This window comes from Mixophyes fleayi, chromosome 6 (genome assembly GCF_038048845.1).
Source record: "Mixophyes fleayi isolate aMixFle1 chromosome 6, aMixFle1.hap1, whole genome shotgun sequence".
NCBI classification, from domain to species: domain Eukaryota; kingdom Metazoa; phylum Chordata; class Amphibia; order Anura; family Limnodynastidae; genus Mixophyes; species Mixophyes fleayi.
In genome coordinates, this window is record NC_134407.1 from 101,877,295 (window position 1) to 101,902,823 (window position 25,529).

A 25,529-nucleotide genomic window follows, 5' to 3' on the forward strand; every position below is an offset into this window, starting at 1 on the left:
ATAATTTCCCCATATTTAAATCCGCCTCTCCCATTTATTTTCCCCAAAATAAACACCCAGTTGATTGTTTGCAATCACAGTGTGCGGTACATTATTATTTAGAGGGTTAGTGTGGTTGGGTACAAAGGGGTTCACGAGTCAAGCAATGGTGGATTCAGTCACAGTCCACATCCCACCATACAGTGCAGAAGACTCGGGTGGAGGCACTGAAGCGAGAGAGAATATTTTACCACCCCTTTCGGTGTTCTAGGGAAAGGGGTGCTACATCTAAAAAAATCTGTGCGACATGTCATCGGAGTGGCCGCGAGACCCCTCGCGTGGATTTTTTTTTCCACAGAAATATCCAGAATTTTTGCTTGTGCCCCATAGAAGAGCTAGTAAAAATGAGCGGATATTTTTACCGTATAAACGGAAAAAATGCGCAGCCGTGATGTTCCTTAGAACATCGAGGACAGTTGAATTCACCTTTATTGTTAGGCATGTAGGTTGTTTTGAGTACACAAATGTTACAATTTCTATTGTGAGCCAAAATTTCCAGGTCTCAAATAGATTGGTTAGAAACTTTAATATATGCTTATTTTTTTTACTAGCAGGAAGCAAAAATATAATAAATTCAGTAATTCAAAAAATGTATTAACTGTGGGATATGATCTAAAATAAAGTATGGGAGTTCCTCTTTTATATATAGACACCAGCTATTTTAGATATAAAGGACCTCATTTAGAATCGGACACAAAGTCCATTTCAGGCGCATCCTGCATCCTGCATTTCCACTGATGGGGCATACGGAGATGGAACTGCAGGAAACTTACTGCTTACTGAAGCAACAGTTCTCTGCATTTCCATCTGCATTCAGACGCAAGTGTACATTGCAACAGCTTGCGTCTCAGTACGAAGGAAAGGGTGAAACACGGAATTATGTAGGTGTGACTGTGAATAAATCAGATACTATGGGTGTCTACCCACAATATCTAGTTCAGTCAAACAACACTGAAAAAGTGCGTCAGGAATTAGGTGGTGCAAGTAGTAAGCTAGCTGCAGGAACTGGTTGCAGCTTGGCAAGGTATTACGAGTGTGACGCAACTGGGGTTGCCTGCAACTCGTAATACCCTACCAAGTTGCGGCACTCCTACTATTGCGTCCGACTCTAAATGAAGCCCAAAATGTGTAATGCACATATATATATATATATATATATATATATATATATATATATATTCAAACAACAAGAATACAAAAAATGGCGCTTGTAGCAAAACACCAATAGTCCAAGAAAAGTCTATATTTTCTTCTTAATACACACTCCCCATGTGCAGGTGGCTGCCAATCCTCTTTACCAAGCGGTGTAGCATGGAAACAACCTATAAAAGAGAAATGGAGGAGGAGGCACACAATAGTGTAGTATATTGATATATTATTGGAATCACACAGGAATCCACAATAGGACCAAAAACACCAGTGTAGAGGAAACCAAAAAAAAAAAACAGTGTAGAGGACACCACAAAAAACTGTAGTATACCCAATTATGAGGGTATAAGTGTACCAGACATATGGTGGCAGCTTATTGTCTTATAGTAACAGGACTTGTGATATTTCCATGTTCTATAAGTGAAACCCACATAAACCAGGACACACTTGTGCAGATGTATGCGTACCAGAAATCAGTATTTTTCAACTTGTCTGTGTAGAGATCTCACAGCTGATATGGGATAGATCACAAAACTGGATGCACAGCTGACAGCTTTTGGGAAAAGGGCAAAGAGACCTGAAGCTGGTACTTCAACTGGCACACCACTAACACTGGGCAACACTAAAGTGTAAAGCAGTCTTTCATGAATCTCCAGTCAATATCTATATATATATATACACACAATAAATTCCAATAGTAGGTTTAATTTATGTTTGAGTTTTTTATACAAATGCACTGATTTATAAACAATCAGATTTATTGCAATGATGTAGAAAAATAGAGGTTTCGACAAATAAATTGAATAATTTAAACATATTATTGATCAATGTGTACAGGCATACAGTGGAACCTCCATTACCATGTTAACAGTGAGCAGCACAGAGCTACAATATCAAAGCAGCCCAAAAGGTTTAAAAAAAAAAAACTGTCCAAAAATTCCTAAAAATGAGGCACCAGAAAGTGCACAGTAATTAAGGTCACAAATAATCAGAACCTGAATAATCGAGATTCCACTGTATTAAATATGAGCCCTCCCCATTTACAGCCTAGAGCGGCGATTCCCAAAGTGTGCGCCGTGGCTCCCAGGGGTGCCGCGGCGCTGTCACTGGGGTGCCGCGGGCCAGCCAAAAAAAAAGAGAAAGAAAACAGAAACTTACCAATCCGCACGGCACCGGGACCCAGCAGCCTCCTCTCTCCCGCAGCTGTCACTGACGTCATTCAGTGACAGCTGCGGGAGAGAGGAGGCTGCTGGGTCCCGGCGCCGAGCGGATTGGTAAGTTTCTGTTTTCTTTCTCTTTTTTTTGCCTGGCGTGGGGCAGAGGAGGAGGAGGACAGATGGCAAAGAGGGAGGACAGAGGGCAGAGGAGGAGGGGGACAGAGGGCAGACCGAGGGCAGAGGAGGAGGAGGACAGATGGCAAAGAAGGAGGACAGAGGGCAGAGGAGAAGGGGGACAGAGGGCAGACCAGGAGGACAGATGGCAGAGGAGGAGGGAGATAAGAGGGCAGACCAGGAGGACAGATGGCAGAGGAGGAGGGGGACAGAGGGCAGACCAGGAGGACAGATGGCAGAGGAGGAGGGGGACAGAGGGCAGACCAGAAGGACAGATGGCAGAGGAGGAGGGGGACAGAGGGCAGACCAGGAGGACAGATGGCAGAGGAGGAGGGTGACAGAGGGCAGACCAGGAGGACAGATGGCAGAGGAGGAGGGGGACAGAGGGCAGACCAGGAGGACAGATGGCAGAGGAGGAGGGGGACAGAGGGCAGACCGAGGGCAGAGGAGGACAGATGGCAAAGAAGGAGGACAGAGGGCAGAGGAGGGGGACAGAGGGCAGACCAGGAGGACAGATGGCAGAGGAGGAGGGGGACAGAGGGCAGACCAGGAGGACAGATGGCAGAGGAGGAGGGGCACAGATGGCTGAGGAGGAGAGGGACAGAGAGCACACCGAGGGCAGAGGAGGAGGAGGACAGAGGCAAAGGAGGAGGGCAGAGGAGGAGGGGGACAGAGGGCAGAGGAGGAGGACAGATGGCAGAGGAGGAGGGGGACAAAGGGCAGACCAGGAGGACAGATGGCAGAGGAGGAGGGGGACAAAGGGCAGACCAGGAGGACAGATGGCAGAGGAGGAGGGGGACAGAGGGCAGACCAGGAGGACAGATGGCAGAGGAGGAGGGGGACAAAGGGCAGACCAGGAGGACAGATGGCAGAGGAGGAGGGGGACAGAGGGCAGACCAGGAGGACAGATGGCAGAGGAGGAGGGGGACAGAGGGCAGAGGAGGAGGGGGACAGAGGGCAGACCAGGAGGACAGATGGCAGAGGAGGAGGGGGACAGAGAGCAGACCAGTAGGACAGATGGCAGAGGAGGAGGGGGACAGAGGGCAGACCGAGGGCAGAGGAGGACAGATGGCAAAGAAGGAGGACAGAGGGCAGAGGAGGGGGACAGAGGGCAGACCAGGAGGACAGATGGCAGAGGAGGAGGGGGACAGAGGGCAGACCAGGAGGGCAGAGGAGGAGGGGGACAGAGAGCAGACCGAGGGCAGAGGAGGAGGAGGGCAGATGGCAAAGGAGGAGGGCAGAGGAAGAGGGGGACAGAGGGCAGACCAGGAGGACAGAGAGCAGAGGAGGAGGACAGATGGCAGACCAGGAGGACAGAGAGCAGAGGAGGAGGACAGATGGCAGACCAGGAGGACAGAGAGCAGAGGAGGAGGACAGATGGCAGTGGAGGAGGACAGAGGGCAGAGGAGGAGGACAGAGGGCAGAGGAGGGGGACAGAGGGCAGAGGAGGAGGACAGAGAGCAGAGGAGGAGGACAGATGGCAGACCAGGAGGACAGAGAGCAGAGGAGGGGGACAGAGGGCAGACCAGGAAGACAGAGGAGGGGGACAGAGGGCAGAGTAGGAGGGCAGAGGAGGGGGACAGAGAGCAGGGGAGGAGGACAGATGGCAGAGGAGGAGGGGGACAGAGGGCAGAGGAGGGGGACAGAGGGCAGAGGAGGGTGGCAGAGGGCAGAGGAAGGGGACATATGGCAGAGGAGGAGGACAGAGGAGGGGGAGAGAGGGCAGAGGAGGGGGACAGCGTGAGAGAGATGGCAGAGGAGGGGCCAGCGTGACAGAGGGCAGAGGAGGGTCCAGCGTGACAGAGGGCAGAGGAGGGGGCCAGCGTAACAGAGGGGGCAACATGAGAGAGCGCAGTGTGCCTGGTTGCAGAGGGGGCAGTGTGCCTGGATGCAGAGGGGGCAGTGTGCCTGAATGCAGGGGGCATTTTTGCATACAACTAAATAAGTATTTCTGTCGTGACCTAAATACTTATTACAACTTTTTGACCCAACTACCTCTAAAACAGGACTGTTCAGTAATTATTTTGGAGGGGTGCCTTGAAAAAATTTGGAGACTCTAAGGGTGCCGCGAACTGCAAAAGTTTGGGAACCACTGGCCTAGAGTATTTTTGAAGCTTGCATTGCAATCAGTTATTAATCTGTTTCTATTTTTGTCTGTGTTAGGTCAACTCTTAATTTAACACACAGTCATCTGGTCTGTCATTGTCACTACTCCATGCACAGTTATGAGGCCTCAGATGCCAATGATGGATTGAACTGAAAACACAGATAAAACATGGGAAATGTACACACTGATAGTTGCAGATGATCGATGGTTTATCACAGGTTCAAACACAAATAAAAATGCATTGCATTTGCATCAATTTTATATGCATTTAGATGGGTTTGCTGTAGCCTTCAATCTGAGGGTTTTTAAATATGCATCTGACAAAACAGGACATTATCTTATGCAAGCCAAACAATTGTAGGGAGACACATTGAAGTGAAACAAAAAGTGTTAAAAAATGCAGTGCAATGCAAGTTGAACAAATGTAAAAATTTAAATATATACTATCTCTGTTTCTAAAATGATTGTGACTAAAACTTAATTTGTGGGTGAATATATCGTATATGCACACTAATACACTATGGCCTGCAAAAGCAATAAAGTCACACAAATATCCGCTAAATCCCGCAATATAGCCTTGAGCAATGAAGGAAGTGTTATCAACTGGAGACGTGAATACGCAATCATCCAATCAGAAGCGAGTAGATAATAGTGCCAGTCATCATCATAGTCAGTCTTTATTTGCACCTGCCTTCTAGCAGGTGCAAAAGATACATCTCCTAAGCGGCGTATATATGTGCATTTGTGCTGGTTTGCATGAACACGCACATACTGTACAATGCCTACATTTGTCTGTCCATTCCCTTCCCCATCCCACCTCTCGGGATGTAAGGAGGTATTCATATTCTGTAGCTTATTGTGAACCTGTCCTATAGCCATGTTTCAGAATCACTTTGTGCAATTGCAGTATATCTATACAAAATGCATAAAGCAGAGGCCCTTTTGCAAACTAATTGACTCTTAAGATGCTGTTTAAGCCTATGCAGTTTCCTTTTCTAGCTAGTCTTAATTATAATATTCCCTATAATATGCTATAAATCCCGTAATGATAATCTATGCTTTTATTTTGTGTTCTGTAATTCAATTTAGTTAAACCGTTCTGTAAGCACTATTTATACTATGAAAGTTAATTCGATAGTGACCATTAATTCTATTAATTCTGCAACATTGATGGACACTCGGCCAAAAAGAATTGCAACTTAAATACTGACATGAGATGAACACTTCCAATGCACATGTACAGTTGCATTTGGAGAAACACTTTAGTTTATACTACTTTATGTTAGTTTAAGTGACTTTTGATTACCATTAATACAGCTTCTCGAATTTCTACTAACACTAGTCAGGCTACCCAACAAACTGCAATACTTCTATAGTCGAAGGCGTTAAAAGTGGGAGGAATGAGTTTTATTGGTTCAGGCCACATTAAACCATGTACAAAAGTCCCTTAGCACATAAAATGCCAACCATCCCCCCTCTGTATCATTACGGGCAGCTCTGTGCACTCTCCACTCTCCAGCACACTAAGGAATACTGAATAGTTTAACTGTTAAGGGTCATTTGTATTCTAACAGCATCATGTGTTGTGTTAAAGAGGAGTTATCAATGTGTATGCTCTATTCACTTTTGTTTAGATAGTTTTTCATTAAAACCAGCTCAAAATGCAGTGGGTGCTGCTCTGCTATTGACCACGGCTTTAGAAACAAAATGAACCCCAACTGCCTATCAGATAATGCATTTAACAAGTACCCTTATACCACTCTTTGATTAAAACATATGTATAAATGCATATATGTCAAAATATGAAATTGCATATTTGCATTAACTGTAGATATACCGGTAACTATTAGCTAAGTCACTGTACTGTGACCTAACCTCTGGACATATTTTCATGTTGCATATAACACTTGCAGGGCTATGCAAGTATTTATACTGCTGTATAGCAATCAAAGTTTTGTTTCCAACTAGTGGCATTATCTTAAATATACATGAGTATTAGAGTTGAAAGATAGTAAACTGAAATTAAGTATTTATGTATTTGCTGTATAAAAATGTAAGGTTAAAATGTCCACCTGTACATTAGTCCACAACAGGGGCGCACGCAGGATTTTAAAAGGGGGGGTTACCCCCGAAAAAATAAAATAGAGAGACCTGCAGCTCCATTTCATCGGCACTGTATTGTGCAGCAGCCGCGGCGCTGTCAAAGAAGCGTCCGCGGCTGCTGTACAGTACAGTGCCGCTATGTAGGGGCACTGTTTAGCCCCCGAACCAGAATCCCCGCCTGCGTGCGCCCCTGCACAAAGTTTTTGCATTTGCCCTTAATTTGGTTACATGAACTTTCCGGGCTAACTCTACGTCAGAATATTGTTCATTGCCAGGACTGTTTGAGGGTATGACTGTTAAACATTGTTTAAATAAGAATAACACAAAAAGCTAGAACATTTATATAATGCCAGCAAATTACATAGTGATTTACACCTCATCATCATCAACATTTATTTATATAGCGCCACTGATTCCGCAGCGCTGTACAGAGAACTCACTCTAAATCTTTAACACACACACACACACACACACACAGACAGACAGACAGAGAGAGAGAGAGAGCGAGAGAGAGACTAGAGTCAATTTTGATAGCAGCCAATTAACCTACTAGTATGTTTTTGGAGTGTGGGAGGAAACTAGAGCACCCGGAGGAAACCCACACAAATACGGGGAGAACATAGAAACTCCACACAGATAAGGCCATGGTTGGGAATTGAACGCATGACCCCAGTGCTGTAAGAACAAACACAATAATATACAATATTCAGGGGAGGGCTGGCAAATATCAGCCCGGGGGGAGAGACTCGACTCAGCAGCATATTTTAAAGCAAAAAATTGCAAGTGGCCCAGCGACCCAGCCCAAGGTAGCCCATTATGTGATTGGCCCGGGGGGGCAAATGCCCCCCTGCCCAGCCTGCCCTTGACAATAGTGGGCAATACAGCCAAAGAGGTAAGAAGGCCCTGCTCGCAAGCTTACAATCTAAGGGGTTGTACATTATTGAAACTTATAGTAAAGGAAGATACTTTCTTTTTCCCTTTGTTAAACTGTATTAATACCTTCTGAAAAACTGTTACTTACTCGCTCCTCCTCCTAACCATGAGCAGCTTGATGCAGTTGTTTTACCAGGGCTCCTTAATCCCTGGACGAAAGTCTGAGGGGAGGGGACTGTGGTTTGCATTGGTCCTCCTCTCACACTCTCACACACACACCCTTCTGCCGCCATTTTAAACTGGCAATAGCATTGACTTGCCGGCTCTGTATGACAGAGCCCAGAAAAAAAATGGCTGCATGTAGCAGCCCCCAGGGTTCTGGTAAGGGGAGGAGCACAGCAGTAAACTTTTTTCAGTAGATGGTCGTGCCGTTTTAACCTTTAAATATCAGCCTGTACTAAGTAAAATAAACAGAGAAACTTCATTTTAAATAAGGTCGCGAGATGTTTCTGACTTAAACACATGGTGAAGTATTGAGATAGTTATAATACACTTGATTTTCAAGAGTAATGCCTTTTTATCAAGTTAGAACCAATGTTTAGTACAGTCCTTGCTCACCTCAGATGTGCAGGCCCAAACCTGAGTAAACACACAGTACTGAGTGATGGATGAAGCAGCTGTACTGCTTATCAGTGTCACTTCTGTACTCATAAAATGTTAACAGTTCAACTTTTTTCAGGCATTTATTATTATTATTACCTTTAATTTATAAGGCACCACAAAGTGTCCGCAGCGGCATACATAACATACATAAAACAGGGAGCCATGATACAGAAAGAACAAAAATTAACAAAAATATATACACAGACACAGGTAACATGGTAATGCAAATCAAATTATTACTGGGACAATGAGTGAAAGTGATGGTGGAAATCAACGAGAAGTAGGCCGAAGCTTAAGAAAATAGGGCTAGGGAAGCAGGCCAAGAGGTACACAAAGTAAGCATGATTTTGTGAGCTGTACAAAACGGGATTATATTTTTTAAAAAACTATGTCAATTCCATTTATGCCTTAATGACAAAAACATGTGTTGGTATATGTGTATGTAGTTATATATGTGTGTAAATTATGTGTGTGTGTGTGTGTGTGTGTGTAAATATGTCCGATTGTTGTTTTTTTTATAATACAAGCAACAGATCTACAAAATTGTTATATAATACATGTGCATTAGTAGGAAACTTTTAATTCTCATTATGATTTTTGGACTAACTTTTGTTTTGGAAACTGGTCTGGATGTTTTTTTTCTATGAATAATATGAATTTTTTATGGAAAAAAATCCTGAAATTTTTATTAATTTTGTTTTGGTGCACTCGGATACAGTTTATATTTAATTATCGCCTTTTTTCTTTTTGTTACAGACCTTAGATGTTACAGTCTGGGATCACTCAAAGGGAAATTTGTGTAACCATTTGTCTACAAGAGCAGCTGTCTGAGCAATGGTGTGTTAGGTTTAGCCAAGTATTTTGGCACTGACTGGGTTAATCACACTGTCAACAATATTATCCTTACACTTCTCTGGACTCAGGCAGATCTAAAGCAAATAAAGGAATTTTCTGCATAGAGCAATGCCAGATGCCCTTAAATAAAACTTGCTAGTCAAGGCAGAAAATATTTTTTTTTCTTTTTAAACACTTTGTGAACAGACACATAAACACTTGCGCGGCCACCAAAATTTGAAGTTAAGGAAGTATAACAAAACGTGTATAAACATTTCATTTGCTGCCATCATAGTAAATGACAACTACGTTGAGGAGAAAAATCAACTTACTGATGTGTACCTGGCCTTAGCAGAGGTGGTCACAGTGCACTCCCAAGTTTAAGAGTCCGGGGAGCCCACACTCAACAATATCACTGAAGACCAAAACACTTGTGATGTAGGACGTATTGGAAGAGCTAATGAACACTACTAAAAAAATAACTAATGATATGTGACCACTATTGAAATGAGACAGATGTAATTAGCAATATACCATATAACACTTTCCTCGCAGATAACATATAATAAGTATTTTAAGTGTATTCAATTTTGAACAGCAATGCTAGAGTAAGATACGAATGAGTTTATATTGCAGATGTTGTAAGAGAATAGTTAAAGATTGTAAAAGAGTGTACACAACTGCTAGTACTACTGACAGACAGAAGGGAGAGGGGGATTTTGGGAAGTGAGGGACACACCTCAGTCCTTTGGAGCTGTAGGAAGCTGTTGAGATAGCTGGAGTGGATGGAGGAGTTCAGATCTGGGGGGCTCTTTGAGTAGCTGTTGAGATCGGGGTGTGAGGCAGTACTGGACTCCGGTCTGAAGGCATCAAAGGCACTTGCTTGGTGTGTGTCTTGCAGGGATAGGTAGACCCAATTGAGGAGCTGTGCAGGCTGGTATACTGAAGCAGTGGTATCTATAGCTGACAACAGGCTCATCTTGCCCCCCAGTTACAAGAAAGAAACCCGGCTGCCTCCGGCCCCCTCCTCGCAATCACAGACTTTTCTCTTCTTCTCCCTCCTGCTCTTTCTTCACCCTCTTCCTCCTCTCCTTCCCTTCTTCCTGCCCCCCTATCTTTCCTTCCTATAGGGATTTGGCAGAAGGCTCAGTAATGACATTGCTGCAAAGTTCTCTCTGCTAAACTTTTCCCTTATTTCTCTGCAATCCGTTATGTGACTTGGCTACCCCGCCCACATCGTGCGGGGATTGGACAGATTGCTTTGCTCATCTGCATATACAGCAGGGAAGGTCAATCGGCTGCCTAATGTCTCAGCCCACTGTTCTAGGAATCCTGTGTTCAATGACCATGAAATATACTTTATCAGTTGTACAAAACGGGTACCCTTTAACCCAGTCACTGCCACTGAAAAAAAGAATAACACCCCACTAATGTTTTTTAAATTGAGCTCTCTGCTGACGATTTCGTAACACATTTATCAGTGTTTGCAATTCATAATCCAGTGGCGATTTGTTTATTACCACACAGCTGAAAGGTACTGATTTAAAGTAAGCTTAACACCTTCCTTAGCATTGCAATAACTGTAATAGCAATACTAAAATAGTAAACTTTAACTGGATTATATAATTTATTTCTGTAATCTACTCAGACCCTAACTGAAAAATGAATACATTCTATTATATTTTTTTTCCTCTGTTTTTTTTTCTATGTATATGACAAGATATGCATTGAGTGAAATCATCAAGCCTGCAACCACTCATCTTATTATGACTAACTTAACCTATTATAGCTTACAGTGAACTCGAAAGTACTAACCTTTGCTACCCCTTCCTGGATTCCACTGCTTACTGGATGTAACTCCACACTTTAAACTAAAAGAACTTGAAATAAAACTGCAGTGGAAATCACAAGCTCAATGAAACCACTTAAGCTGGGTACACACTACAGAATTTTCCACCAACTTTTTATGCCAATCGATTTTACATGCGATTGATATTCCGATCGCTCGGTCCATGGACTGCATACACACTAGCCTTGTTTAGGACGATAAAGGGAAGAGCGGACGTCCCTTTAGCGACTTTTTACTGCCATGTTGTCGTGAGCAATGACTGTAATTTCGCACTCACTGTTGTGGATCGGTCGGAAGTTTATACACACTACACAACAGAAACGAGAATGGAACGAAAATATTAAACAGTACGACCAACCAAATGAGGCGACAATCGTCCATTTGGGCAGACTTTCGACCATCGTGTCACTGCACACACTGACCCGACTTCTGAACGAGCGGTTGTATGTCGGCTGATTTAGCCGATTATTGGATGAAAACTGTAGTGTGTACCTAGCTTTACTCCTGTTGGTAAGCAATTATTTGTTCTGGTTCCCACCATTAACATAATTTATTAGGCATTATTTGCAATATATTTTGTTAGCTCTTGGTCCCACCTGGCATCATTTTCAAACATAGTATCTGTGATACATTAGTTTTCTGGAAAAATAACAGTTACCAGACACCACACTTACAAATATGTTACAGTTCAGTTAAAATTAGAATGAGTATATTAAAATAAATTAAATAATGTGAAATTCCATGCTGAAAGTGTAGAGAATATCCGCTATGTATAGTTATGCCAGTAGGAGAATGGTGTCTGAGGCATCTTTTGCCATTATCCGATCAGATCCACTCCAGCTCTATTTGTACATGGTTCAAATTTAAGTTCTTCCTTACTTACCTAGGTATTAGCTGACTGAAATCAGTATCCACAGCCTCACCAGCTGCACCCTATGGTGCCTCGGTAATACTTACTAGCCTACATTGCTGGGTTGGAGACTTTTTCGTACTCTAGGGCTCCCATAATAAATGAAAAGCCATTGCGCCCAAGAGATGGAACTCTTGCTCTGAGAGAAAGAAATAAGAGAGCAGTTGGATACAGAGGCATGCATTATTTACTATGTGTTTGTGTTTTATTACATAGTGTTAAAAAGAATCTAAAATTAATTGAAACTATCAAATTATCTGAGTGTTCTGGGGGCCTGGGCAGTCCTTAGGCCACCACCTGTTAACTTACACTTCCATACCGCCACTTCTAAATTTAGAAACATAGAATTTGACTGCAGATAAGAACCGTTTGGCCCATCTAGTCTGCCCATTGTTTTATTAACCTATGGAAACCGTAAACCTCATTTGATCCCTTATTCTTTATAAGGATATTCTTATGTTTATCCCAAACATGTTTAAACTGCTCTAATGTATTAGCCTTTACCATATCTGATGGAAGGCTATTCCACTACCCTTTCTAAATTTCCATTTTGACGACAGGTTTTATCACTAGTAAAAAGTATTTTATTAGCAGCATTCAATATGTATTTTAGCATTGCCTGTTTGGCCAATAGAAGGCCACTGTCAAAAACTGAGCCTGCTGGGCCTCGACCCCTGGATGATGTGCTGCTGTTTTATGAAGGTTTAATCTCCTTGGAACACAATTTAATTGGCCTTTTATTAATAAGAGGCTGGTTCAAAACAATAAGTAATAATTAGTAGGAAGTAAACTACAAGCCAAGATACCATTTGAGGATTTATTTTACATTCAAGATAAAAAAAATTCAGATAACAAACATTCTATTATGAAATAGTCACACACATGGAAGGGGGTGCTGATTTGTGTGCTGGTTGATTGGTGCTATTTTCTGTTTTGTTTGTTTGTACTGGTCCAATGGTCCAAAATGATCCTTTTCTCAAATGTATAACTGTTCTTTAAACTGCAGTTCTTAAGAGACTATTCCCAATGGATTTGTAATTACTCAATCAGCTTCACCTATTTCTCACCAATGACCAATGATTGGAAACACTAGGTTAAATCCAGCCACTTTCTGTTACCCTTGCCTGGTTACTTTTTGCTTGTACCTCTGATCCCTCCTTGCTATTTTTGCTAACATAAATGGTGTACTGAACTGGATTGTCCCTGAGTATGTCTCTGCTTGATTACCTGTTACCGAATTCAGCTTTTTCTAACTATACTCCCAGGGCCGGTGCTAGGGTCCATGGCGCCCTAGGCACTTTGTCAAAATCGGTGCCCCCTGCAAAAATCGGCATGTGCAAGTCAGGTGGGAGCCAGAGTTAATAAAGACTCTGGCTTCCTGCCCAACCTAGGAGAAGTAGCCATGATTAGCCGGAGCCTGTGCAGGAGGTGGTACCGGGCCCCCGGCAAATGAGGGGGGGTGTGGAAGGTGCAGCAAGATGCAAATAAATTAAGGGCCTCTGTAAGGGGACAGTGCCCTCCTGTAAAAAAAAGCCCAGTATGGGCAGCAAAGGAGGGGGGGGGGGTGTGCAGCAGGTACTGCAAAGCAGCCTTTAAGAGCTCAGTGAGGGCAGTAAAGGGCCTCATAGAGAAGGGTCATAACAAAATGGGGGATCCTCACCTTCAGGGGTACCTCAAACAACCAGATACCATAACAACAATAAAGGAATTCACACACCCCTGTCACTCGCCGGGGTATCAGGCAGCTCACCTGGCTCCGGTGGTCCGCTCCATCCCGGGTGACGCCATCTTGGATTTGGGTCTGCGTGCGCAGACCCGCAACTTATAAAACCTATGACGGTTCCCCTATTGGCCAGGCAATCCTGGCGCTAAATATAAAAGGCACTTCCTCTATTCATTCACTGCCTGTTCTTCAGTTGCCCCTGAGTACCTGTTGTGGCTGCTCTCCATCCTGACTATCTTGTCTAGTGAGCTGACACTTTAATTGAGGACCGGCTACTCCGCTTGTCTTGTGTGCTGACGCGCCAATCAAGTACCTGCTACTCTACTTGGCTAGTGAGCTGACGCTCCAATTAAGAACCTGCTATTCCGCTTGCCTGGTGAGCTACGTTCCAATCAAGTACCTGCTATTCTACTTGGCTAGTGAGCTGACGCTCCAATTAAGAACCTGCTATTCCGCTTGTCTGGTGAGCTGACGCTCCAATCAAGAACCTGCTATTCCGCTTGTCTAGTGAGCTGACGCTCCAATCAAGAATCAGCTATTCTATCTATCTTGTGAGCTGACTGTTGTGTTCTTACCCTTAGATTTGTCCTCATTCAAGATGGCCATGATTGCCTCATGAAGTTTCCATCTTGGATCTCTGATATGAACTTGCCCTTACAATAGGCCTTATCCAAGATGGACAGAACTGTCTCAGGAAGATTCCATCTTGGATCTCATTTCCTGTTTGGGCCTAGAAAAGGCACTGTCACGGGCACTAGGAGTCTTTACCCAGGGATCACCAGGTGATAGGCTTACCAGAGCAGTATAGATGGTAATATGGTACTCTGGTAGCAGGGTGATCACGGAACAGGAAATAGTAGATGATAGAGATGCTCAGGAAAGTCTATGACTAGCAGCACTGGTAATATGGATGTAGTAATACACGAGGAACTGTATGGACAAAGGACACGTGAGGGTAGTCAGTGGTCTGCGGTAGCAAGTTGTACCACTGCTATAGTGAGGAGGAATGTCCAACAGAAACGAGGAGGTGATGAGAGTCAGCGGTCTGCGGATAGCAAGTTGTACCGCTGTCTGAGTGAAGGAATGAAATCCAAGTGGAGGTATCCGGGGAGTCAGTGGTCTGCGTTAGCAAGTTGTACCACTGCTATGTGAGAGGATACTGGAACAGGTGACACAGGAAACAGGGATCAGTGGTCTGCCTCTAGCAAGTTGTACCACTGAATATATATGTGAGGAGGAGCACGGGGAGAGACTGCAATACAGGGGATACACGGGTACCTTAAACTTGATCCACAATAACAGGCACAATATATTAATGACTGAACAGCACTGCAATAATAGAAAGTCACTTGAGGTAATCCGGCACAAGATAACACAGTCAATGATGGCAATAGTCTCAGCGGATAGTAAACTCCAGAGGAGAGCAAACTCAGTCCAGCAAGATATGCAATACACCAGCACAGTCAATGAGAAGTATGCATACCGTGGTTCAGAAGCAGGCTGTCAGACAGGAGTGCAGAGATACCTGAACGGCTGGAGGCCGGCAGGATGCGAAGTCCCTGGAGGGGTGAAGCGGTAATCAAGTAGGTGCAGCGCACAGGTAGGTAGACCAGCAGGGGAACAAATACTCAGGAAGCAGTAGTATGTAGGACTGGACTCCTGGAGGACCCTGAAGAGTAGCGATGATCTAGATGAGATGAAAACAGTGAGGCGCAGATCCGATGCAGACTGGCGAGTAGAGACCAGCGGGAACACGAAGAAGCACGGAGAGCGGGTCAGCTGTTGTAGGACGAGTAGAACTGAGAAGTAGCAGCAGCAGGACTCTGCAGATACACGGAGGTAGCGGATAGCAACCAGTAGGTGCAGCAACGATGAAACACGGGAGAGCAGAGCTGAGCTGGAACTGTTGAGCACGGAGAGTAGCGGATAGGAATCAGCTGTAGCAGTCTCGAGGAAACACGGGAGAGATGAGATGAGCTGAAGACTGAAGCGCACAGAGGCAGCGGATAGGAATCAGCCAAACAGTCACGATGAAACACAGGCGAGTTGAAGTAGATTGAAGACTGTAGTGCACGGAGGCAGCGTATAGGAATCAGCTAACAGTCATGATGGCACACAGGTGAGTTGAAGTAGATTGAAGACTGTAGTGCACGGAGGCAGCGGATAGGAATCAGCTAACAGTCACGATGATACATAGCAGAGTTGAAGTGGCTTGAAGACTGTAGTGCACGGAGGCAGCGGATAGGAATCAGCTAACAGTCACGATGATACACAGCAGAGTTGAAGTGGCTTGAAGACTGTAGTGCACGGAGGCAGCGGATAGGAATCAGCTAACAGTCACGCTGATACACAGAAGGGTTGAAGTGGTTAGGAAACCACAGGAGTAGAAGTGGTATGGAAACCACAGGGGTAGAAGTGGTTTGGAAACCACAGGAATCAGCAGCGCTGAATACACGAGGAAACACAGGAACACCTTCAGAGGCTCATGGGGAATTAGACTCCAAGATCAGGCAACGTGGTATTGACCACATGTGCTTAATATAGGGAGTGTTGCCTGATCTGCCAATTAAGTTAAAGGAACAGGTACTGAAGGGTTTGAAAGGGCTGCGCATGCGCAGACCCTCAAGATGGAGGACGACCACGGTTCCTAAATATACGGGAAGAAGCACTCACAGTCCGGTGAGTGACAGGCACTTTCTGTTATGAAGCCTTTGCTCGAGTATTGTGTTTGTGTCTGAATCAGATGCTTCCACAGAACCTTGCTCCCTTGTGATTTGGAATACAATTACTTGATACCTCTACAAGATATTTATCTTGTTGATACTTTGGACTTGCTTGCTGGACATTTAAGATTTATTTCTATATCAAAATAAATCCTGTTTACTACAGAACTACCTGGCTATTGGGTTCCGTTTGTAATACCAGAAGTGTGACACTGACGCTCCAATGAAGTACCTGCTATTCTACTTGGCTAGTGAGCTGACGCTTCAATCAAGAACCTGCTATTCCGCTTGTCTAGTGAGCTGACGCTCCAATCAAGTACCTGCTACTCTACTTGGCTAGTGAGCTGACGCTCCAATCAAGAACCTGCTATTCCACTTGTCTGGTGAGCTGACGCTCCAATCAAGAACCTGCTATTCCGCTTGTCTAGTGAGCTGACGCTCCAATCAAGAATCAGCTATTCTATCTATCTTGTGAGCTGACGCTCCAATCAAGTACCTGCTATTCTACTTGGCTAGTGAGCTGACGCTCCAATCAAGTACCTGCTATTCTACTTGGCTAGTGAGCTGATGCTTCAATCTAGAACCTGCTATTCCGCTTGTCTAGTGAGCTGACGCTCCAGTCAAGAACCTGCTATTCTACTTGTCTAGTGACCTGACACAGTCCGGTGAGTGACAGTACCCCCCCTTTTAAAGGTGGGCACAGAACGCCTGGAACCGGGCTTGTCCGGGTTTTTGGAATAAAACTTCTTAAGAAGAGCTGGGGCGTTGAGATCTTCAGCTTTGATCCATGAACGCTCCTCAGGACCAAAGCCCCTCCAATGAACGAGGAAACGGAGAACTCCTCGCGAAATTTTTGCGTCCAATACCTGAGTAATCTCGAAATCTTCCTCCTGATGAACTTGAACTGGCTGAGGTGCTGAAGGAGGAGTCGAGAAACGGTTGATGATGAGAGGTTTGAGCAAGGACACATGGAAGGCATTGGAAATACGAAGATTCTTAGGAAGTAGAAGTTTGACACAAACTGGATTTATTACTTGAATGATCCTATATGGACCAATAAAACGAGGAGCGAATTTCATACATGGGACCTTCAAACGAATATTTTTGGTAGATAACCAGACACGATCTCCAATTTTTAGTGGTGGAATAGCCCGCCTCTTCTTATCTGCGAAAGACTTATATTTGTCAGATGTCTTCTTTAAACAGGTTTTGACCTGAGACCAGATGTTTTTGAAGGTCTGACAAACAGTCTCTACAGCAGAAACTTGGGTGGGAGGGAGGGCAGGAAATTCCGGAAAAGACGGATGGTGACCGTAAACCACAAAGAATGGAGTTTTGGACGATGACTCATGGTACATGTTGTTATGGGCGAATTCAGCCCAAGGAAGCAATTCTACCCAGTTGTCTTGATTGGCTGATGAGAACATCCTTATAAAGGTCTCGAGATCTTGATTGACCCGTTCAGTTTGTCCGTTTGATTGCGGATGGTAAGAAGATGAGAGTGCTAATCGTATGCCCAAGGTTTTACAAAGGGCCCGCCAGAATCTGGAAACGAATTGTACTCCTCTATCTGACACAATCTCAGACGGACATCCATGGATACGAAAGATTTCTTTAACGAAATGTTCAGCCAGAGTAGACGAGGAAGGCAAACCAGACAAAGGGACAAAATGAGCCATCTTCGAAAATCTGTCTACCACTACCCAAATAGTATTACAATTTTTACTAGATGGCAGATCAGTAACAAAGTCCATACTAATATGGGTCCAGGGCTTGACCGGAATGGGTAGTGGTTGCAGCAACCCCGCTGGAGTTCTGCGGGAGGATTTGAACTGAGAACACAATTCACAGGAAGCAACAAACTCTTTGACGTCTCTCCTCATCGAGGGCCACCAGTAACTTCGAGAGAGAATCTCAAAGGTCTTGCGTTCACCAGCATGTCCAGAAAAACGAGAAGAATGGAACCACGAAAGGATTTTCCTCCTCAGAGTAGGAGGCACGAGGGTCTTCCCAAATGGTAGCACTTTGGTGGGCGAAGCAGCCAGCGAGATACATTTGGGGTCTAATATAGAATGGTTGGAAACCTCTTCAACGTCAGAGGACGTCACAAAAGCTCGAGATAGAGCGTCAGCTTTCTTGTTCTTGGCAGCTGGTTTGAAGGTTATGATTAATTCGAAACGGGAAAAGAAAAGAGACCATCTTGCTTGACGAGGATTCAAGCATTGGGCAGACTGTAGATATGACAGGTTCTTATGATCTGTGAAAATCGTCACCGGATGACGAGCTCCTTCCAATAAGTATCTCCACTCCTCTAATGCAACTTTGATAGCCAGCAACTCCTTGTCCCCGATCGTGTAATTTTTCTCTGCAGGCAGGAGACCCCGAGAGTAAAAGGCACAAGGATGGAATTTTTGTTGGTCCGAGCGTTGGGAGAGAATGGCTACTAAGCCCACATTAGAGGCATCTACTTCTAGGAAGAAGGGAAGTGTCACATCAGGCTGTCGAAGAATGGGAGCAGAGGAGAAGGACTCTTTAAGAATTTGAAAGGCTTGGAGGGCCTCGGATGACCATTGCTTAGTATTGGCCCCTTTACGAGTCAGGGCCACAATAGGAGATGCAATGGACGAGAAGTCTTGAATGAAGCGTCTATAGTAATTGGCGAAACCTAAAAAACGCTGGATAGCACGAAGAGTAGTTGGCTGGGGCCAATGTAATACAGCATTCACCTTGTCTGGATCCATCTTCAGGCCAACTCCGGAAACAATATACCCCAAAAATGGAATCTGGGGCAACTCGAATGAACATTTTTCTAGTTTACAGAATAATGAATTTTCCCGGAGTCTGGAAAGGACCTCTGCCACATGTTGGTGATGAGAAGGCAGGTCTTGTGAAAAGATCAATATGTCGTCCAGGTAGACAACGACACATACATATAATAAGTCCCGAAAGATCTCATTAACGAAGCCTTGGAAAACAGCGGGGGCATTGCACAACCCGAAAGGCATTACTAGATATTCATAATGCCCATCTCTGGTGTTGAACGCTGTCTTCCATTCGTCACCGGGACGGATTCTAATTAAATTATAGGCACCACGAAGATCCAACTTGGTAAAGATCCGAGCTCCCTTGATGCGATCAAATAACTCAGTGATCAACGGAATGGGATACCGATTCTTAATAGTAATGGCATTGAGTCCACGAAAATCTATGCAGGGGCGTAGTGATCCATCCTTCTTTTTTACGAAGAAGAATCCGGCTCCAGCGGGAGAGGTGGAAGGTCGAATGAACCCTCGCTGGAGATTCTCCTGGATGTACTCAGATGTGGCTTGAGTTTCAGGTAATGAAAGTGGATAGACCCGACCCCTAGGAGGAGTCTTGCCAGGTAGAAGATCGATCGGACAATCCCAAGAAGGATGAGGAGGAAGACGTTCAGACTGAGCTTTATCAAAAACATCGGCAAATAAAGCATACTGAGGAGGGAGTCCCGGTGAGGAAGATGAGATGGAAGATTGCTGTACTTTAAGAGGAATGACTTGAGAAAGACAACGATGATGACATTCAGCTCCCCAAGACGTAACTTGAGGAGTGCGCCAGTCAATCTGGGGAGAATGACATTGAAGCCATGGAAGGCCTAAGACAATCGGACTTGTCGTAACTGGAAGAATTAAAAACGAGATCTCTTCATGGTGTAGCACACCAATCTGAAGTGTTACTGGAGACGTACTCTGAGTGATGAGACCATTGATGAGACGTGATCCATCTATAGCAGTCACAGTAATCGGTGTTTTCAAAGTAATCACTGGTAGGGACCATTGATTCACTAGGGATTTAGAAATGAAATTTCCTGCTGCTCCAGAATCAATCAGTGCCTGAGACTCAAAGGATTTGGTAGCAAAGGAAATCGTAACATCAAAAGCGCAGACTTTTAATTTCATAGAAGATGGAGAGGACTCCAGGGACCCTAACTTCACCTCTCCAGAACTAGTTAGGGCCTGGCATTTCCCGATTTCTTAGGGCAAGAACTGAGCATATGTGTGGAATCAGCACAATAGATACAAAGTCTATTCTTTACTCTTCGTTTCCTCTCTTCTAAAGATAATTTGGAACGTCCTATCTCCATGGGAATCACGGAAGGTGAAGCTGGACGAAACTGAGGGGTTGAGCGAAGAGGTGCTTTAACTGAAGTTGTTTTCTCAGATTCTCTTTCATGAAACCTCATGTCTACACAATGGCAAAGAGAGATCAAATCTTCTAGTGACGAAGGAAGCTCTTGGGTAGTCAGTGCATCTTTAATTTTATCGGAGAGCCCCTGCCAGAAGGCGGCAATTAATGCTTCAGTGTTCCACTGAAGTTCGGAGGCTAATATCCTAAATTGAATGACGTACTGGCCTACTGTATGAGAACCTTGACGTAAACGAAGAATGCTGGAAGCAGCGGAGGTCACACGGCCTGGTTCATCGAACACACTTCGGAACATAGAAATGAATTTGGCACTATCTTGTAATACAGGATCGTTTCTCTCCCACAGAGGGGAGGCCCAAGCCAGAGCTTGTCCAGAAAACAATGAGATAAGATAGGCCACTCTGGAACGGTGGGTAGAAAAATTTTGAGGTTGGAGCTCAAAATGAACTGAGCATTGGTTAAGGAAACCCCTACAAGTTTTGGGGTCTCCATCGTACTTTGACGGAGTAGGCAGGTGAAGCGTGGGAGCTGTAGACACCTGGGATGGCACTGGGGAAACGGAGGAAAGCACAGGAGCTTCAACATTAGCTGTAACAGGCTGTCCAGATGGTCCTTGGGAGGCTAACGACTGGTAGCATTGAAGTAACAGCTGTTGGCGAGCATCCTGTTGCTCCACACGGGTGACCAGATGCTGCAGCATCTCTTTGGCTGTAGGTTCCGTATCTGGGTCTGTCATGGCCTGATCTTACTGTCACGGGCACTAGGAGTCTTTACCCAGGGATCACCAGGTGATAGGCTTACCAGAGCAGTATAGATGGTAATATGGTACTCTGGTAGCAGGGTGATCACGGAACAGGAAATAGTAGATGATAGAGATGCTCAGGAAAGTCTATGACTAGCAGCACTGGTAATATGGATGTAGTAATACACGAGGAACTGTATGGACAAAGGACACGTGAGGGTAGTCAGTGGTCTGCGGTAGCAAGTTGTACCACTGCTATAGTGAGGAGGAATGTCCAACAGAAACGAGGAGGTGATGAGAGTCAGCGGTCTGCGGATAGCAAGTTGTACCGCTGTCTGAGTGAAGGAATGAAATCCAAGTGGAGGTATCCGGGGAGTCAGTGGTCTGCGTTAGCAAGTTGTACCACTGCTATGTGAGAGGATACTGGAACAGGTGACACAGGAAACAGGGATCAGTGGTCTGCCTCTAGCAAGTTGTACCACTGAATATATATGTGAGGAGGAGCACGGGGAGAGACTGCAATACAGGGGATACACGGGTACCTTAAACTTGATCCACAATAACAGGCACAATATATTAATGACTGAACAGCACTGCAATAATAGAAAGTCACTTGAGGTACTCCGGCACAAGATAACACAGTCAATGATGGCAATAGTCTCAGCGGATAGTAAACTCCAGAGGAGAGCAAACTCAGTCCAGCAAGATATGCAATACACCAGCACAGTCAATGAGAAGTATGCATACCGTGGTTCAGAAGCAGGCTGTCAGACAGGAGTGCAGAGATACCTGAACGGCTGGAGGCCGGCAGGATGCGAAGTCCCTGGAGGGGTGAAGCGGTAATCAAGTAGGTGCAGCGCACAGGTAGGTAGACCAGCAGGGGAACAAATACTCAGGAAGCAGTAGTATGTAGGACTGGACTCCTGGAGGACCCTGAAGAGTAGCGATGATCTAGATGAGATGAAAACAGTGAGGCGCAGATCCGATGCAGACTGGCGAGTAGAGACCAGCGGGAACACGAAGAAGCACGGAGAGCGGGTCAGCTGTTGTAGGACGAGTAGAACTGAGAAGTAGCAGCAGCAGGACTCTGCAGATACACGGAGGTAGCGGATAGCAACCAGTAGGTGCAGCAACGATGAAACACGGGAGAGCAGAGCTGAGCTGGAACTGTTGAGCACGGAGAGTAGCGGATAGGAATCAGCTGTAGCAGTCTCGAGGAAACACGGGAGAGATGAGATGAGCTGAAGACTGAAGCGCACAGAGGCAGCGGATAGGAATCAGCCAAACAGTCACGATGAAACACAGGCGAGTTGAAGTAGATTGAAGACTGTAGTGCACGGAGGCAGCGTATAGGAATCAGCTAACAGTCATGATGGCACACAGGTGAGTTGAAGTAGATTGAAGACTGTAGTGCACGGAGGCAGCGGATAGGAATCAGCTAACAGTCACGATGATACATAGCAGAGTTGAAGTGGCTTGAAGACTGTAGTGCACGGAGGCAGCGGATAGGAATCAGCTAACAGTCACGATGATACACAGCAGAGTTGAAGTGGCTTGAAGACTGTAGTGCACGGAGGCAGCGGATAGGAATCAGCTAACAGTCACGCTGATACACAGAAGGGTTGAAGTGGTTAGGAAACCACAGGAGTAGAAGTGGTATGGAAACCACAGGGGTAGAAGTGGTTTGGAAACCACAGGAATCAGCAGCGCTGAATACACGAGGAAACACAGGAACACCTTCAGAGGCTCATGGGGAATTAGACTCCAAGATCAGGCAACGTGGTATTGACCACATGTGCTTAATATAGGGAGTGTTGCCTGATCTGCCAATTAAGTTAAAGGAACAGGTACTGAAGGGTTTGAAAGGGCTGCGCATGCGCAGACCCTCAAGATGGAGGACGACCACGGTTCCTAAATATACGGGAAGAAGCACTCACAGTCCGGTGAGTGACAGGCACTTTCTGTTATGAAGCCTTTGCTCGAGTATTGTGTTTGTGTCTGAATCAGATGCTTCCACAGAACCTTGCTCCCTTGTGATTTGGAATACAATTACTTGATACCTCTACAAGATATTTATCTTGTTGATACTTTGGACTTGCTTGCTGGACATTTAAGATTTATTTCTATATCAAAATAAATCCTGTTTACTACAGAACTACCTGGCTATTGGGTTCCGTTTGTAATACCAGAAGTGTGACACTGACGCTCCAATGAAGTACCTGCTATTCTACTTGGCTAGTGAGCTGACGCTTCAATCAAGAACCTGCTATTCCGCTTGTCTAGTGAGCTGACGCTCCAATCAAGTACCTGCTACTCTACTTGGCTAGTGAGCTGACGCTCCAATCAAGAACCTGCTATTCCACTTGTCTGGTGAGCTGACGCTCCAATCAAGAACCTGCTATTCCGCTTGTCTAGTGAGCTGACGCTCCAATCAAGAATCAGCTATTCTATCTATCTTGTGAGCTGATGCTCCAATCAAGTACCTGCTATTCTACTTGGCTAGTGAGCTGACGCTCCAATCAAGTACCTGCTATTCTACTTGGCTAGTGAGCTGATGCTTCAATCTAGAACCTGCTATTCCGCTTGTCTAGTGAGCTGACGCTCCAGTCAAGAACCTGCTATTCTACTTGTCTAGTGACCTGACGCTCCAATCAAGCACCTGCTATTCTACTTGTCTAGTGAGCTGATGCTCCAACCGAGTATCTACTATTCTTCTGGTCTTCAGAGCTTACGCTCCAACCAAGCACTTGCTATTCTACCTGCTTGTCTACTGAGCCTACGCTCCCTCTAAATTCCTGCAGACCTATCCTCGTGTCTTCAGTGCCGACGTTCCTTTTGCTGTTCCGGTATTTCATTTGCTTTCATCGCTTTTAACTGTTCCTTGTCTCCTGCTTTCCCAAAGGGTCTCGCTCAGCACTCTAGCAGGGGCTGCGACCTGCGAGCAAACGCAGCTAAGACCATACTGCTTTGCGGCGGTTGCTGTGAACACCGTCTGCTTGTTAGACTCCGCGCCCAGTTGGAGTAGTGCCAAACTGTACGAACCCTAGGATTCGCACCGTAAAGACCTGCTACCGTCAGAGACCGTGACACCCCCAAAGAAACAAATACACGAGAAACCTTGACTTTAATAGAGGCAAACCCCCTAAGACACTACTTATAAAAAACATTCCAAAAACAGACACACAGAAAAGAATCCACAAGCCACTTAACCCCATAAACTTGGAGGAAGGACCCTCATAAAAGGTCACCACGCATGAAACCCCATCATTCTAGGAGAGCAATTGATAGCTTTAGAAAAAGCAGAGACACATACAATAAAGAGGTATATAATACATAATCTATACTCTTTAGAAACCTTAATCAAGTGGAATACCCCAACCAACTGCAGATAAACATAGAAGTTGAAAATAATCTGAACCTTTTTTTAGAACTAGCACAGGCTCCCCTGTATCCAGAGACCCCATATCCACCAAACCTAACCCCAATATGCTTAGAAACCAATCAACATTCGATAGGACAACCACCTACACCAACTTCAAAAAACAGAAAGAGATTAAAACCGTCCGAGGGAGACGAGGAGGTAGAACTTCAAGGAGCAAGACCAAAAGTAAGGAAATAACACCAACCGGGAAAGGGATATTCAACATGAGCAAAGTTCCCCTAACCGAAGCACAAATACATCTACTAGACAAAGGTCTAAAATTTGCCCCCGATCAACCTCTGAATAAATTTGACACCTACATGAATCTCCATAAATTTATTCGCAAACTGACACTCAAAAAATACTTTGCTGGAACAGAAAAAACTGGGACATGCAAGGAATTACCTATACAACACACAGAATTTGTACACACTAAATTCAAAGAACAATCTACATTTTACCCTAACCATTTAAAAGGACCTTTTATTACTGCCTTCCAAAAACTGGTAGCCGCAGACATTGACAAGCTACCCACTGCCAAAAAAGGGAGAAATTTTAAGAACACCAACCTTACAACCAGAGAGAGAAAGGCACTCAAAGAATTTCAAGAAAACCCTGACATAATAGTCAAACCAGCAGACAAAAGTAGGGGCATCACTATTCAGGATAAGGACCAATACCTAGGGGAGCTTAACAGGCAACTTAACGATAAGACCACATACGAACTTCTTAAACTAGACCCCACCAAGCAGTATCAAAGTGAACTTCTTGATCTCCTCACACTTGCTTTTCAGAGAGGAATTCTACGTAAGGCGGAATTAGATTTCCTATATGTAAAATTCCTCAGAATACCGGCCATTTATCAAATTCCAAAAATCCA

The 25,529-nt window shown here is 44.8% G+C and overlaps 1 protein-coding gene across 1 annotated transcript in view; it reads right to left on the reverse strand.

Moving 5' to 3' along the window:
• The window catches only part of ZCCHC24 (zinc finger CCHC-type containing 24), a 138,598-nt gene extending 128,305 nt beyond the window's left edge, over positions 1-10,293 (reverse strand). Inside the window, exon 1 of the mRNA XM_075217124.1 lies at positions 9,839-10,293. Coding sequence (XP_075073225.1) covers positions 9,839-10,078 — 240 coding nt within the window. The 5' untranslated portion in view covers positions 10,079-10,293. The remainder of the gene's footprint in view (positions 1-9,838) is intronic.
• Between the last annotated feature and the right edge of the window lie 15,236 nt (positions 10,294-25,529).